This window comes from Phyllostomus hastatus, unplaced genomic scaffold, assembly GCF_019186645.2.
Source record: "Phyllostomus hastatus isolate PE091 unplaced genomic scaffold, TTU_PhHast_1.1 phas_contig_80, whole genome shotgun sequence".
In the NCBI taxonomy this organism is placed as follows: domain Eukaryota; kingdom Metazoa; phylum Chordata; class Mammalia; order Chiroptera; family Phyllostomidae; genus Phyllostomus; species Phyllostomus hastatus.
The window spans coordinates 19,641,518-19,659,196 of NW_025333960.1; the positions used below are offsets into that span (position 1 = coordinate 19,641,518).

A 17,679-nucleotide genomic window follows, 5' to 3' on the forward strand; every position below is an offset into this window, starting at 1 on the left:
GGAAAGAGGTAAAGAGCAACGTTAGGTTAGCCTCCTGGAAGCCGCATCACCCGAATCTTAAAGGATAAGTAGAACGGTAAAATATAAAGGATCAGGGTGAAGGCAATTCCAAGAGATTGTATGAGCCACAATAAAGAAACAGTGAAGGGGACAAAGGAGGAATAAAAGAAGTTTCCTATTGAAAGAAGGAAAGGGTGAGGCAGAGGGGAGAGAATATACAAGGCTAGAAAGGGCTCCTGTGACATTTTAAAGGGACTGAATTTTAACCTTTAGGCAACAGAGTGCCCCAAAAGTTTTTAACCAAGGCAGTCAGTCCCAAGATCAGAAATGATTTAAATCTCTGGCAGCTGAGTGAAGAGTGGATTAAGGTGAACAAGGTTTGAAACAAGGCTGTAGTGTAAGTGAGAAATATCAGGGCTTAACCTAGAGCAGTTAAGTGTGAGAATGGAAAGGAAAGCACTAATTCAAAGCTAAATTTAGAAGATAACATCAGTAAAATATAATTGTTGACTTGCCCTGACTCCATGGAAAGTGGTTTTATTTTATTCTAAGGAGATGAGAAGATCCTGGAATATTTTAGGCAGGGGGAACATCATGTTCTTAGGTTTTAAAGGACTACTCTGACTGCTGTGGAGAATACACTGCAAGGGGAAAACAGTGGAAGTAGAAAATAGCTGATTTAAAGAAAAAGGCTATTGCTGCAGAAGACATTTGAGATGATGATGGCTTGGCCCAGTGTGTTAAAGAGGGGATGAGAAGCAACTGGATTCATGCTTTTTGTTGGTTGGTTGGTTGTTTTGATCCTCACCCAAGGACATTTTTGCATCGTTTTTAGAGAGAAAGGTGACGAACGAGAAACACCAAATGGTTGCCTCTTGTAGGCTCTCTGACTGTTGATCGAACTTGCAACCTAAGTGTGTGCCCCGACTGAGATTCAAACCGGTAACCATTCGATGTACAGGACATTGTACTGGCTAGGGCTCAGGTTTCCTTTTTTTTTTTTTTAACTTACAAGATGTTATTAAAAAAACATCTTCAGTATTGCCTAATTCACAGGATTGAGAAAGGAAAAGGGAAGTTCAAGAAGACCACACCTATTGAGCTCAACTGTTTTGTGTAACCAGAAAGCTAGGGTGTCTGTTGGGAGTGACAATATTATACAAAGGTTTGAGAAAATAGTGAAAGTTTGGAAGACAGCAAAGGAAACAGAAATAACTGACCAAAGGCTATTTTAAGTATTAACAGATGCCTTACATGAGGTCTGAAACCACATAATTTTAGTGGTATCAGTTGCACCTATTATGTGATTTTAAACTTCACAACCCTCAGCTACCCAATGGTAGGAGTTAAGTGGAAACAAGTTTCAGTTGTAAAATGGCTTAAGTTAGATGATTTTAAAATCTATATAGTTTCAAAATTCTATAGTTCTAAGTATTCTAAAATTTTTACTGCTGCCACACAATTTTTCTTATGGTGGTTAAATGTACATAATACCAGATTTACCATTTTAACCACCTCAACAGGCAATTTTTAAACAAACATCTTAAGCCTCCAAAGGGTTTTAGTTATGATGGTACAGAAAAATCCCATGTCGAGATGGCAGCTCTGGGTCTGGGGTGGCTGGACTCCTAACTTCTATTGCCTCTCAACAGAAACAGCCTCATCTTTTTTTTTTATCACAATATACTGTTTTGCCATGGATAACATGCACTTTTTGCCCAAATTTTTGAGGGAAAAATATGGGTGCACATTATACATGGGAATAATGACTATGTACCATGGGCACAATGGACCAGTGTATAATGTGCACAAAAATGTGGGTGTGCATTATACACAGCAAAATACAGTAATACAAGTATTCATTTTCTAAGTATTGAAAAAGTTTGGGAAGCAATGCTCTAAGCCATAAAAAATGAGAAACCTAGTATTATGAAATGTTAAAAATAGCTGCTTCTCTGTTAAAGAACTTTTCTCACTTCTTCAGGACTTCATAATTTTTTCTATCAGGTAGGGGCATAAAGCTCTTTACTGGGGGCAAATATCTATGCCCACCATTTCCACTATTTAAGTAACCATCCTAGAGACTCATAAGGAGAAGCTAATAATTTTGAATGGATTCAAAGATTTTCCTCCACCTACATGAAAAATTGGAATCCCAAAGGGATACCCAATTCATTTATCCAGAGAGTACTGACTATAGCAAGCACTGAGTTACTTTCTGAAGATACAAAGGTGAACAAGACATAGTTTTGACCTCAAGAAACTTACAATCTAGTGAAGAGACTGCATTAAATAATTTAAATTGTAGTAAGTGTAAGGTGGGAAGGTACATATCTAAGAATATCTAATAGAAGAGACTATTAAAACAAGATAAAAGGATTAGAATCATTAGGCAACGGACAGAAGATGTTTGGAAATGACCCCGGGGAAGTAAAAAAGGGCAGTTTAGAGGGGCTTTCTTCAAAGAATTAACAAGTAAGCCATCTGAAGGGATTTAAGCAGCATAGTGCCATTATTTCAAGATCCCAGTAGCTAGCTATAGGATAGAGAAGTAGTCTCAAAGTGGTCAAAATTTAAGGTGGGAGAAGATACTAGATATTAATTTTTTCTCATCTTTTAAAAAATATCTTCAAAATGTGTTATAATAGTCAAAGTAAGGGCTAGCTTTTTATGGAAAACATACTATGTAACTAAACACGCTACTAAGCAGTTTACATACATTAACTCATTTACTCTTCATAACTCTCTGAGTTTGGTACTATTATGGTCCTCATTTTACAGGTACAAAAAGTGAAACAGGGCTTAAGAAACCAGTCCAAGGTCACTTAGTAAGGAAGTGTTAGAGCAGGATTCAAAGCCAGGATGTCTGACTCCAGAGCCTGTGACTTACTCATTAGACTATATACCATTTTTCAGCAATACATATACAATTTAAAATTTAAATATATACATGAATTGAGAATAGGTGCTTAAGACTTTTTCTCAACACTAGTGAAGAGAAAGGTTTAGGTAAGTTTGTTGGTTGGGTGGATATGAGCAGACTAGTAGTAGACTAAGTAAGAGATAAAGGGACCTTGAAGTATTGGGGTTGTAATGAAGAGAAGGGATGGATTTGGGAGATATTTGGTAAGTGAAATTGACAAGACTTATTGATAGATTGGATATGTGGGTTAAGGAAGAAGAAGGTGCCAAGGATGATTACTTCGATTTTGACTTAAATAGATTGGACAGTGAAGTCATTGGCAGAGGCCAAAAGGAACAGGTTAGGTCATTCAGTTACCATAGTTTTTCATTGGACCACAAGTATGCCCTTCTTTCAATGCGCCATTAAAAGACAAACTGATTACAGGTTCTTTCCACTTAAAACAAAACTCTCCATTTCCATTATAAACATTTACATAAGTAGTTATGCCTCCGATGTTATATTAAAAATGGCATGGTCGATTTTTCACCCATTTTCTCTAAGTGTTATGAATTAAGACATAAAATTTGGAAGTGAATTATGGTTGCCATAACAGGGTAATGAAGATTCAACAGCCCTCTTCTTTAAAAATACCAACATTTCTATAGCACTGTTAAAATAGTACAGAAAGTACTGTTAACGTTCAATCTGGAGAAATTATGATCTTCACTCAAGACCGATAATGACTAGAAAAATTACTTTTACATTTTGTATTTATGATTTTCTAAATACTACTTTTTAAAGTTTATAATATTGTCCTGTCTTTCCCCCAGGCCTTAGTAGTATTACAGAAAAGTACTGACCAGGTTTAACAGATATTGTGGTTCTAGTCTATTCTGTTTATTCTCTTCAGCTTCATTTGTAGAATTCCCAATGCTGAAACGCTTCTTTTAGCAATCACGGTAAACAGGAAAATACATGAACAGTTTTAATGTTATGAGATACAGGAAATGTTGATTAATATATATATATATATTACCTAATATATTGTTCTAACAAACAATGCTGGTCACTCGTGATTCCTTCTCATTTCAGTTTCTCCAGAAACTTTCCATTTAACCTCAGCAAAATACACATCGTTTTGCTATCTGGCCTCACCACCCAGACCAGTCAGGTCACATCACTGAACTGCAGGTAACATCTACAAGGCAGAGAATTACGTTAGATAAATCCGTGTCTATTCCCTCATTAGTTACTTTCAACTTTCCATTTGGTACAAGCCACTCATATAGCCTTTCCCTGAAATGTGTTTAAATCAGACGCATCTGTAATTTTCAAGTAATTGGAACTTCCCAAACAGAACGGCTTGAGCTTTCTCCAGGAAACCCCCAAAACGCCGTGGCAATCGCCAGTTCTTGGAGCGGCCGCTCCCGACAACGCAGAGGTGGCGCTCTCCTTCCCCAGTCAGTGCACTCAGTCAGCGCATTCAAGACGGGACACCCTGTAGACTCCACTCCGCGATACTCCTAAAGATCGCCGCCTCGGTACGAGGCCGGAGGAGGGGCGTAAACTCCCAGAAACACCCGCGTGACGTCGCACGGGTTCAAGCAGGGGCGGGCGCAGCCGCCTCCTATCTCGGCAGGCTGCCCTGGGGCCCTCCCCCGCGGCCGGAAAACGCGGCCAGCCCTGAGGGGCTGGCTTTCCTGGGGACTTTCGGCAAACTAGTGAGCGAAGGAGAAAAAAAGCCAGCCGCCTTCTCTTCCCAGTCCCGGTGCGTGCCTGCGTCCCTGCCGGGAGTTTCGATAATCTGAAGGCAATCTTGGAATCCTTGAGTAAGAGGAATCTCCCGTAAACCGCAGCGCTGGGTCGTAGAGCCCACTTCCGGTCTGGAGCGGCGCGCTGACCGAACGCTTTTGGCCCGTAGGGTGAGGATGGCTGTAGGACTGTGGGGCTGAGCTTTAGTAAGTAGGCGGAGGCCGGCCAAAGCCGGCTGGAGGGGAGGCAAGACTGGTTCGGACTCCGTGCTGTTTCTTGGTCTCCCGCGCTAGCTTTGGACTAGCTTTCCCGCGACGGGACCGCCTCCGCGCATGCGCAGACACCGCCCTGCGCAGACACCGCCCTGCACGGTGTTGCCCCTCGCGCTTAGCTGTCTGGCTAGCGTGTGGAAGCGGAGGCTGATGGCTGAGGGCCCTGGAAAAGGGAGCCTTTGAGCGTCTGCATTGTTAGTAAGAGAACTGCTCAAAATTCTTATTCAGTTCAGGACTCTTGTGTGATTGGAGGCGTGGCTCTTTCCTTACTTGTGTAAGAATACATGTGGTGTGGTAAGAAAGAAATATTTTACTTAGCACCTTCAATGTGGTGGTTTACACTGTTACAGGATGCACAGAAATGTATTATGTTCTTCAGACCTTTGAGCCCAGAAAGCGACTTGAGAGGCAAGATGTACATTTCTGAGATCTTAGAGTGTACCATCTTGCAGTGAATAACGGTTCATTGCCCGAAGACTTGCCAACAAAAAGTGCTGGACATGCAGGATAGGTAGGAGATGGTTTCGGGAGCCAGAATTTCCGAGTTTAATATTGATAAGTTGTTTTTTATTGGGGGGAGCTTTTTTAAAGAAATATATCTACCTCTAAAGATACAGATAGGTATATTTCTTAAAGTACACTTTTTTACACTGGGTTTAAAATTATTTAATAGTATACATTTTTAAGTTTATTAAAGTAAAATTTGGTTTTACATTATTTACTTAATAGGAATAAGTAATTTACCTAGTTTTGGTTACTTAGCAGTATTTTGCTGTTATTGGCATCACAACATAAGTTCCAGCTGTGACAAAACCTTGTCCTAGCAAAGTCATCTTGGGCCAGTCACTTAATCTCCTAAGCCCATTTCTCCAGCTCTAAAATTAAATCAATAATGGTAGCTGTTTTTGCGGAGTTGTTCTGGATAATTAGGATAAAAAAATGAATATAAGATATCACAGTCCTTGGTATATAGTGAACACTTAATAAATGGTTGCTTTTACTGACAGTAGTATAGACCCATTGGTTTATCTTTTAGGATTAAGGAATAGAATACGAGTCTCTTGGAAAATAAAACTATACTAATGCAGTGCACCCAGTTCCACTTTTTGAAAACTTCATTATGGAAATAATAAACATACACAAGAGAGACACTACAATTATGAACCCTCTCATATATTTGCCCATTCATTGCCCAGCTTCAATAATTGTCAAAGTTCAGCCCTTCTTCTTTCATCTCCCTACTTTTTTGTTTGTTTTAGCTGGAATATTTTAGAGCAAATCTCCGAACACCTGTAAACACCTAAGCATATATCTGTTTTTAGCAGATGAAGGACTTTAAAAAAATATGACCATATCATTATTATACCCAAGAAAATTAAAAATACCCTAATATCTAAAATCCAGTCTATGTTTAGTTTTCACTGTCTCAGAAAAGTATAATCACAATTTTTGAAAATTTAGTAAAAGTATGTTTATTTTTGTAGTACTTTATAGTTTGTCCAGTGGATTCACACATAATCTTCCTAACTGTAGAAATGTTACTGCTTATAGACATAAAGAAATGGTTAGCAAGAGACATTTAAATCAGTTTGGGTACTTGTTAGCTCTAGTAAGGCAATGAATGACTAAGGAGCCAGGTGTGAGGTTTAGTAGACTTGTTAATCATTTTACTTTTTTCAGTGGTAGCTAGTTAATAATCTTAAGTTTAAGAACCCATTAAAATATTTATTAATCCACTTCTTAATAATAGCATATTGCTTCCTTCAATGGCTAGAGAAGTAATAAACTTACTTACCTGTGCTCCGAGAGAGGCACAAAATAGCTTTACCCTAGTTGCCTTGTTACTAGTTGTTTCTGTGTTCGTAGATTCTTTGCTGTGTCCATATTTAGCTCACTGATTACATGAGAAAGCCAGTTATTCAGATATTCAGTTAAAACGTCACTCATCTTCCTTGCTCTTTATAACATGTTTTTGTATGTGTGTATAAACATGAATGCTTGTTAAGTCAAGAATATTTCAGAATGTTTTTTCAGTTATTGGTTCAATGTACTGTTGCATTCTGTCCTTATTCAAAGTTTAAAAAGCAATAAATCCTTTTAGAGTGGTGTATCAGTACTGATCATGAATGATTACAAACCTCTGTATATCAGGGGGCTTTCAATTTAACATACTTGAGGTAATTACTTCCTTCTAGAAGGAGTAAGAGAAAATTTACATGAAAATTTAGCTTAACTAAGGTCCAGATTACTGAAATCAGGGCTTTTCTCACCATAATCATCTTTCCTCACTTTCCATTCCCTTCTACCTCACCAAATTCTCAAAGTTATTGATTGTAAGTAAATAAGGAAAACTTGAACAGCTGGCTGGGCTCAGATTACATAAAGGTAAATGAAGGATTCATTTGTTTTGCATTCTGTCGTTTCAGGTATTTCAGCTGTCCAAAGACAACTTCATACCTATATAATGTAACAGGAAAAGTCAGAAAACATTAGGCAAATACAAGTGTCAAGTGTATTAAAGCAAGATGAACGTCTCTGGAAGCAGTTGTGGAAGCCCTAGTTCTGCAGATATATCTAATGATTTTAAGGATCTTTGGACAAAACTAAAAGAGTATCATGATAAAGAAGTACAAGGTAAAAACTTGCCATCAATACTTACAGCAGTATTATGTTAAGAATGTAATAATACCTAGTTTTGGATGACAGCTTAAAGATTTCATTTGTATTTTCTGAATTTTATTTTATTGATTGATTGGTTTTAGAGAGAGAGGGAAGAAGGGAGGGGGAGAGAGAGAGACAAAGATATCAGTTTGTTGTTGTACATATTTGTCATGCATTGGTTGATTCTTGTATGGGCCCTGACCCAGGGTCAAACCTGCAACCTTGGCATATTGGGACGATGCTCTAACCAACTGAGCTACCTGGCCAGAGCCAAAGTTCTCATTTTTAAGGTACCTTTACTGTTTTAAATTTTTGTGGTTAAGTTGTTCCTTTTTAATTACAGACAACTACTGCATTATGTAGTTCTTGCACAATTTGTGGTAATATGTGGTATGATGGAAAGGGCATAACAATTTTTGACTGAAGACCTGGATTTGAATTCTGATTTCATATATTTACTTGCTCTGTGATCTCAGCCAAGTTACATAACCTCTAAACTTAATTTTCTCCTCTAAAATTATTCACACGTTTATTTATAAACATAAAAATACTACCTATGTCATTTGACAAACCTTTGGGAATCTATTTGCTACCAGTACTGAGATATTGAAGTAAATGACACTTTGTCTTCAAATGCAGTTGAGTTGAGATAGAGTCATATAAACAGATCATTATAGTGTAATGAAATAAGAACTTAGAAGGTTTATATGAAGTACAATGTGGGAGCAGATGATTGATTAGTTACAGTCAAAATGAGTATATAAATATTATTTGTGATTGTGTTAAAGTATATTCCAAATAAAGGAATTTTCTATTAAAGCTAAACTCAAGGTTTGATATTAAGCTTTAATATACCTATCTAATTTTGTGACTTTAATATGTTTTTCCCATGTGTGGGAAATACTTCATATTATATTTGTTTCTTGAAACCATAGATTTAATTCTATGGTACTTTATAGTTTTAACATTATACCAGAATGCCATTAAAACATGATCCACCTGAATCTGAAGTGTAGAGTGTGGGTCTAGGTTGGAACTTCCCTATGATACATTTATCTTGTGGTACATTTAATTTTTGGCAAAACCTCACAATCATGGACTCATTAATTAATGGATTCTGAAATATGAACCCAACATGTATTCTTACAAGCTCCAGTGTACTGGGAGATGCTTGTTCAATAAATATTTGGGGGGCCACTTACTATGTGCCAGACCTTGTAAATAAAAATAAATCATATACAGCCCTAGTTTAAAGGAATTTTATAGTATACCATTTTATCTGGGAATATAAAGGAGGAACCAGATGGGTTATGTTGGGGTTGGGAAGGTGGTTTAGTGGTAGACCAGGCTTTCTAATGGAATTAAGTCTAATTAACCACTATGTACTATGCTGAAGAGGCAGAGTTGTCATTATGCCTTGTTATCATGCTTTGTCTTTAGGATTAAGCCTAAAATTTTCATCTTGAGTGGCTACTTTTATTGATTGCAAGTGGATGGGAGTACTGCTGTGCTGAGAAAGAGGCCATGTGATGGCGTGGTTAAATCCGTCAATTTTTGATCTAGACTACCAGTATTGGAAAGCTGTATCTACCACTTGAATAGAGATGATGATCTTGTGCAAGCTGTTTAACTTTATGGTGCCTCAGATTCCTCATCTATAAAATAGAGATACTAGTAATAGCTACCTTATAGTACATTAAATAGCTTAATACATATAAAGCATTCTGAAGAGTTTTCTGGCACACAGTGACAATATATATTAGCTGTTGCTATCATCTGAAGTGGTAACATTATGTGCTATCAACTCCTGCTGTGGACCACCCCAGTTAGAAACAATGGGTTACTACAAAGAAGTTGTAACAGATGTTTCAGATACTGATTACTTATTATCCCATTTGTGGGGTTTTTTTAAAGCTGATTTCTTGGAGGAAACAAAGAGAATGACCAAAATAATAACATGAGAAAATTTAAATGATAAGGAAATCTTAGAAAATTTTTACTTTCCAACTTTTGGTGGGGTGGAGTGAGGGTACTCAGTTTAAAAAAAATTGTCATAAAATATACATAACATCTTAACCATTTTTAAGTCTACAATTCAGTGGTATAAAATATGTACGTATATATAGTATTTTGCTTTTCCATTCATCCACTGATGGAGTTTTGGGTTGCTTTTATCTTTTGGCTATTATTGTAAATAATGTCGCTATGAATGTGGATATACAAATACCTCTTCAACACTTTGCTTCCCATTATTTTGGGTACATACCCAGAAGTGGAATTGCTGAATCATATTTTTTACTTTTTGAGGAACTTCCATACTGTTTTCTGTAATACTCTGTAATACTGCTATACTAGTTAACATTCCCAGTAACAAGGCACAAGGGTTTTATTTTCTGTACATTCTTTCCATCATTTGTTATTTTCTGGTTTTCTTTGTTTTCCTTCTCTCACCCCTCCATTTCCTTTCTCCTTTTTCTCCCTCCCTTCCTCCCTCCTTCCCTTCCTCTTTTCCTTCCCTTCCTCCCTTCCTTCCTTGATGGCAGTAGCCTGCCTAATGGATGTGAGATGGTATCTCACTGTGGTTTTGATTTGCATTTCCTTCATGATTAGTGAGTTAAGCATCTTTTCCTGTACTTATTAGCCATTTGTATATCTTTGGAGAAATGTCTGTTCAAGACCTTTGCCAATTTTTTAATCAGATTGGGTTTTTGTTGTTCTTGTTTTTGAGTTATAGGAGTTCTTTGTATGTTCTGGATATTACTAGATATCCAGGTAGATGATTACTAGATAGATGATTTGGAAATATTTTCTGTTGGGAACTGCCCTGCCTAGTTTCAGAAACTGTAACCTCCCATGGCTAAGGCTGAGTGAGCAACCTTGAGACCCTAAGCCACTAAGGAGACAAAACTTATCTCCCTGGCAGGAGCACTGCCTCTGCCCACTTTATTTCACCCTACCTGACCCCCAGTGCATGACCAGTTAGCCTGTGATGGGTAAGATTTCTCAAGGGAAGGATGGCCTAAGATAGGCACAGTCACGAGGGGGCCCTTAGGGAAGGATTTGGGGGGGCCATGGAGAAAGAGGGTGATGGACCTTTGCCCCTCAGCTTTGACATAGCTTGAGTCCGCATTCTGTCTGCAAAAAGTCGCCTAATCTCTTAACTGCCTTACTTCCCCTGCCTGACTTAAGCCTGAAACAACGCAGGAGGTAGGTGCAGCCCTGTGCTGGAAAGTGCGGGTTCCCTGGGGCCATCAGGCCTAAGAAAGAATGCATAAAATCCTGTGAAACCTGCTTTGCTAATACCCTCAATTTAAATGATAAGAGTACAAGCATGAAATGAGTTTGTTTCCCCAAAGTTTTAGGGCCCTTTAACTATTTGAGCCTGACTCAAAATAGGCCCTCAGAGTTCTTTGAATATTATCTATTTGATTATTACTGCCTCACAATGATTGATGACCTTTCCATATATGCCCTATCTTCCTATGCAAATTAAGCCAATAAAAACCTGTCTAGGCAAGGGTTGGTGTGCTCTCTTAAGAGAGTGGATGTGCTGTCCCTTTTCCTCCACAGGACTTGATAGTCCATGTGAATTTGTCTCGTCTCATTCATAACACGTGGCCAGTGTCTGCATCAATTTTCTCCCATTCTCTGAATTTTCACTGTAGTGTGTCTTTTGATGCACAGGTGATTTTAATTTTGATGTACTCCAATTTACCTCTTTTTGTTGTTGTTTGCCTATATCTTTGGTATTATATCCAAGAAATCGTTGCCAAATCTAATGTCAGTGAGATATTGCCTTATGTTTTCTTCTAAGAGTTTTATAGTTTTAGCTGTTATATTTAGGTCTTTGATCCATTTTGAGTTAAAACTTTTACGTGGTGTAAAGTCAGAGTTCAACTCCATTCTTTAGCATTTGGTTTCCCAGTATTCCCAAAACCACTTGTTGAAAAGACCACAATTTAAATCTTACCTTTTGCAACAGTAGGAATGGACCTGGAGATTATTATGCAAAGTGAAATTAAGCCAGTGAGGGAAAGACGAATACCATATGATTTCACTTATATGTGGAGTCTAATGAACAAAATAAACTGATGAGCAAACTAGAAACTGAGGCATGAACACATGGAAGAGACCGACAGCTGTTCAGAGAGGAGGGAGAAGAGGGAACTGGGCGAAAGAAGGTAAAGGAATTAGCCAAAAATACATATATATGTAACACATAGACATAGACAACAATGTGATGATAGGCAGAGGGAAAGGGGGTAAGGGGCTAGGTGGAGGTGGGCAAGGGTAGTGGGGACATCTGCAATACAGTCAATTACAAAAATAAAGTTGAAATTAAAAACAAAGAAAGACTTCTTTCCCTATTGAATGGATCTGGCACCCTTGTCAAAAACCATTTGATCATGTATATGAGAGTTTATTTCTGGGCTCTATTCTGTTCCATCGATCTGTATGTCTGTCTGTATGCCAGCACTGCAGTTTTGATTACTATAGCTTTTTATTAAGTTTTGAAATCAGAAAGTATGTGACCTTGAACTTTGTTCTTCTTTTTGAAGACTGTTTTGGTCATTCAGTGTCCTTCTCAAAGGACATTATATATAATTTTTAGGATAGATTTTTCTGTTTCTGCAAGGAAACATTATTGGGATTTTCATAGGGATAGCATTGAATCCATAGATTGCTTTGAGTAGTATTGACATCTTAATAGTAAGTGTTCCAGTCTGTAAACAGGAGATATCTTTCCATTTATTTATGGTTTCAATTTGTCTCAGCAACATTTGCAGTTTTTATTGTATAATTCTTTCATCTCTTTGATTAAAGGTTATTCCTAAGTATTTCATTCTTTTGGATGCTATTATAAATAGAAGTGTTTTCTTTCTTTTCTATAAAGATTTTATTTATTTTTAGGGGGGGGGGAGAGAGAGAGAGAGAGGGAGAGAGAGAGAGAAACATCAATGTGCGGTTGCTGGGGGCCGTGGCCTGCAACCTAGGCATGTGCCCTGACTGGGAATCAAACCTGCTATGCCTGGTTCACAGTCTGCGCTCAATCCACTGAGCTATGCCAGCCAGGGCGGAAGTGTTTTCTTAATTTTATTTTCAGGTTGTTCATTGTGAGTCTATAGGAACACCACTGATTTTTACGTGTTGACTTTGTATCCTGCAACTTTGCTAAAAGTTTTCATTTCTTAATTGTGGTTTACGAAGCCCTAGCTGAAGTAGACATTAGAAACTCATCTTTTTTAAATGAAAGGCTGGAGTTTAACTACTTTTACCACATCATCCACATTCTTTACTGCTCTATTGTGCTCATTCTTTGATAGATTTTTCTGATCCATGTTTCTATTAAAAACCTCTTTCAACATATAGGATTGCTGATGAAATTAGAGTCCAGTAGCTTTAATTCAGATATTGGTGAAGTTACTATTGTTTTGTCTTTTTTTTAATTTTTAAATTTATTTTTCTTTTTTATTGAATTCTTTGGGGTGACATTGGTTAATAAAATTACATAGGTTTCAGGTGTACAGTTATATAATACATAATCTGTTTACTGTATGTTCACCACCCAAAGTCAAGTCTCCCTCCATCACCATTTATCGCCCTCATACCCTCTACTGCCTCCTCCTACCCACTTCCTAATCACCATACTATTGTCTGTATCTATGAGTTTGTTGTTGTTATTGTTGTTTTTGCTTAATCCCTTCACCTTTTTCACACAGTCCCAAAATTCCCCTAACCTCTGACTACTGTCATTCTGTTCTGTATCTATGAGTTTGTTTCTATTTTATTTGTTCATTAGGTTCCACATGGGTGAAATCATATGGTACTTGTTTTTCTCTGACTGGCTTATTTCACTTAGCATAATGCTGTCCAGGCCCATCTATGCTGTTGCAAAGGGTAAGATTTCTTTCTTTTTTATGGCCAAGTAGTATTCCATTGTGTTGTATCAAGCTTAAGCTTTTTTTCCCTAAAAATGTCAAAATGCAAAGTAAGCAATGAAAATTTATTCCTCTCCTCTACCCACACATATAGGTAACTACTTTAAATATTTTTTTGTATGTGTTCACCTATGTTCTTTTCTAATTTAAAGTTTAAATTTTTTTATTTTAGGAAATATTACACATTTACAAAACTAAAGAAAATAGTATAGTGAACTACATACCCATCACTTAGCTTCAACAGTTGTCAGTACATGGCCAATCGTTTTTTACATATATTCCACGTACTTCTGTGCCTCTTCCGCTCAGTTATTTTGAAGTCTCTAACATAATTTCATCTAAAAATACTTAAGTATAGTCCAGTACTCTTTTTTAACAAAAAGAAAAATGCCATTATTACACTAACAAAACAAATTTTCTAGTATCATGGAATATCTACCAGATGATAGTGTTCAAATTTCTCTGCTCATCTAAAATGTCTTTTTAGTTGCTTTGTTTAAAATGTGTCTAAAAGGCATGTTGTATTTGATTAATAAATCTATTGAGTTTTTCAGTATAGTTTTAGATTTGTCATTAGATCTAATTTTAAAGTGATATTCTTTTGGTCATATGTCCAGAGGCAAATATAAATATTTTACATTAATTCTTCTCTTCACTTGATTATACTGTTTTCTCTCAGAAAATCTAGTGTGAAAATCTAGTGTGAAACATTGAAGAAGATTTTTGAGTTTTAGTACTAGTCATTCATTCAGTGAGTAGTTATTGAATTATATGCTGGGAATGGTAGCAGTTGCTAAGGAGACAATAGTGAAGACACAGTAGGTTTTGTGGGCATTACCAGAGGGACCCCCCAAAAAACTGGAGGGTGGGCCCTTTGTAGTAAGTACAGGCTTCCGCCACCTGGTGAGTGTTCTGGTAACCCATCTGTATCAATGTACCAGCTGGGTTATTGTGAGAGGCTACGTTCAGATTCAGTGAAGTTTTTTTGAAGGCTCCTTCAATGCATTTGCCCATTTCATGATGGTAATTTATGAGTGCACCTTGCCCATACCACACCAAGTGTTCAGCAGTTTGACCAAAAAACGGCACGACCCCCATGTCCCACCCTCCTTATTTTTTTTTGTTTCCCTGGGTGAAAAAAGTCCTCAAAGGGAAACGTTTTCCTGATGTGGAAGAGGTGAAACAAAACATCAGAAGCACTAAAAGGCTTCAAAATCAATGAGTTAAACAGCTGTTTCGAGCAATGGAAAAAAATGTCTCAATAGGTATATTACATCAAATGGAGAGTGCTTTGAAGGTGACTCAAGTTTAAACATGTAAGAATAAATGCAGAATTTTTAATAAATACCGTTTTGGGGAGGAATTTATTTAGGAAAAGATTTCTTTAGGAAGATATTTATACAATAAAATTATATAATGAAATGATAGCAAAAATAAGCTAGTTACAAGGCAGTCTGCCTGGTAACACTGATAACAACAATGTCATCAAGCTACATGTACTTTTTTAAAACTGGGAAGGAATAGACAATGTCTCCCAACTTCTTTTGAAGAGCACCAATATTTTCTTTTTGGTTTAGAATGCTGTGACCCCAGCATGTAGGCTTACCAATAGCTTCAAGTTAAAGCAGATATTATAGGAGCTACCTACTATATGTAAGCTTATTCTTTGTGACCTGGAAGTGAAGTAAATGTAGTATTTTGAAATAATTTAAATAGGACCAGATAAACTTGAGGTTTTTAAAACATTTGATAGAGGAGAATTAGTGTTCTGCCATCTTCAAGCATAAAATTAAATTCTTTATCCTTCATATACTTCCTTTCTGTTGTTTTATAACTGGTTATAAGATGATCATTAAATTTGTATTATTCAGAATCCCTACCTTACTCATCTTTACATCCCCATAGGTAGAAGTGCTGGCACATACAAAAAAAAAAAAACAGTAAATGGTATCTGAGTGAATTTATACCTTGTAGCTAGATCAGTGGAATGTTTCTTGAATGTCAGTTTTTAAAGTCCCATAACATGAAAACATCAAAATTATATCTCTGTAAAACTCTGAAAGACTATTATTATTTACTTTACATTTTTTATTTTTAGAAAATAGTATAGAAAGTTAAGAAAGAAAAACAGTCATCATTCTACAAAATAACATTTGCTTGTTCTTTCGTAGGTTTAAAAGATATGCATGTTGCTTATTGTATTGTGATCAGTGCACATAATGTTTTATACTTGACTCATTTTTTTTACTAAAAAATTATTTTACTAAATCATGCTTGTTTTTATGTTGCACATCATTGTTCTTTTAGAATTTTTATACATACCTACTTAAAACTGACCCAGTTTTACTTTTAAGCTCTTAACAGAGGAAATGTATTTGGCAGGTTTCTTCATGTTTCTTGGTGTTTCAGGTTCTTCAGGAGACCTCTATTTTGTGATGAGGAAGCATCAAGAAAAATAATACACTGTTTGATAAGAACAATATGCTGTATTCATTAGATTGTAGAACATGAAACTCACAAAGTTTATTTAGAATATGCTTTTTTAAAATTGTACTTTTAGCTCTAATAGTCCCCACACTCCTGGGTGAGATAATCTTCACTGGAAAACTTAAGGAAGGGAGGAACACAGCAGTTGGTATATTTGGTTAATATCCATGTGCTTTATGAATGGCAGGTGTTGGGTATATGGTTTGAGTTGATGAGAGAAGATACACTGGTACATTATAATATATTGAGCATATTATTCTTTTCAATTTTAAATCATTTATGGATTTTTAAAGATATTGAATAAGCATTTTTTAAAATTATGTTAATTGAAAACACTTTGGGTGGGGCTAGGCAAATTTGCTGAGTGCAGGATTTTTTAAGAGTTCTTTGTCAGTGTGTTTCACACAGTTCCATATAAACTTAGATCCTTCAACTATGTGATAACATCAAAGACATGTTTAAAGGGTACTTAATATTTTTTTAAGATGGGAGACCCACTCGGAGAAACCAGTATAAAAGGCTATTTGAAAGACATCAAATGTGGACTTGTTCAGACTTTGATGGTTTTGAATTATATAGAGGAATCAAAATTGACTCATTACTTTTAAACCTTAAGGTCAGTTAGAGAGAAAGTGTTATGAATGGCAGTAGTTAAGATACTCAATTTTTACTTTGTATCCAAGAAAGTCTATCCATGGGAACTTAGATCCACCTGAATACCCTGCTGTATGTATCTCTAGCTTTTTTCTCATTTGAACAAAACATAATAAACCGATAGCAAAAACATGTAAAACAATATGTATACTGATCATAATAATATAATAAGCTGCATGCATTTCTTTTTTAAATTGTCTTTTATTATTATTTATTTTTTTATTTTTAGAGAGGGAAGGGAGGGACAAAGAGAGAGAGAGAGAAACATCAGTGTGCTGTTGCTGGGGGTCATGGCCTGCAACCCAGGCATGTACCCTGACTGGGAATCAAACCTGTGACGCTTTGGTTCGCAGCCCGCGCTCAATCCACTGAGCTACGCCAACCAGGCATTTCTTTTAAAACTAGGAAATAATAGTCTTTCAGTTTCTGTTGAAGAATAGCAATATGCTAACCAGACCATTTTTGTAAGAAAATTTTAAGAGATATTTGTGACTGAGTTTTTATCTTTTATCATTAGGATAATATCATTTCATGACTGTTCACTCTAAGGTCTTATGTTCCTTTTGTGACAAATGCTATGTCAGGGTTAAACACAAATTGTTGTTGATAGTACATAATCTTTATGCTTTGAATTCAGAATTAACAAGAATTAAATCAACAGTTTTAATATTGTAGAATTTAATAGAAATTTTAGAATTCTTTAAATTTTAAAAGTTTTAGTAAAAATGTTCATTTGGGTACAATTTTTTTGCCTCTCTAAGTCTCTTTCAGTATTAAGTTGATTATTTAAAAGTATAGGTAACAAAATGAAATTTAGAATATGTATTTTTTCACAGTACTACCATTTTCATAAATGGTCTGTTGTCCATGACAGGTTTGGCTATCAACGTCTCATCTAATAATATTTTCTATATCTGGTAAATGTGGTTATCAGTTACATAGAAAACCAGGCAGATATGGGAGGACAGAATTAGAACCCATTTGAAGAAATGGGAAAGTAAGGAAGTTC

At 36.3% G+C, this 17,679-nt stretch overlaps 1 protein-coding gene across 13 annotated transcripts in view; it reads left to right on the forward strand.

The window, feature by feature from the left end:
• Positions 1 to 17,679, forward strand: part of RBBP8 (RB binding protein 8, endonuclease) — a 102,478-nt gene that overhangs the window by 13,358 nt on the left and 71,441 nt on the right. The window contains exons 1-3 of one of the 13 annotated variants that reach the window (XM_045850022.1): positions 3,790 to 4,827; positions 5,280 to 5,440; positions 7,356 to 7,563. In XM_045850022.1, coding sequence (XP_045705978.1) covers positions 7,455 to 7,563 — 109 coding nt within the window. In that variant the 5' untranslated portion in view covers positions 3,790 to 4,827; positions 5,280 to 5,440; positions 7,356 to 7,454. Of the gene's footprint in view, positions 1 to 3,788; positions 4,864 to 5,050; positions 5,128 to 5,205; positions 5,224 to 5,279; positions 5,441 to 7,355; positions 7,564 to 17,679 lie in introns of those variants that run through there. The other 12 variants (XM_045850026.1, XM_045850027.1, XM_045850021.1 and 9 more) reach the window with 12 other exon arrangements.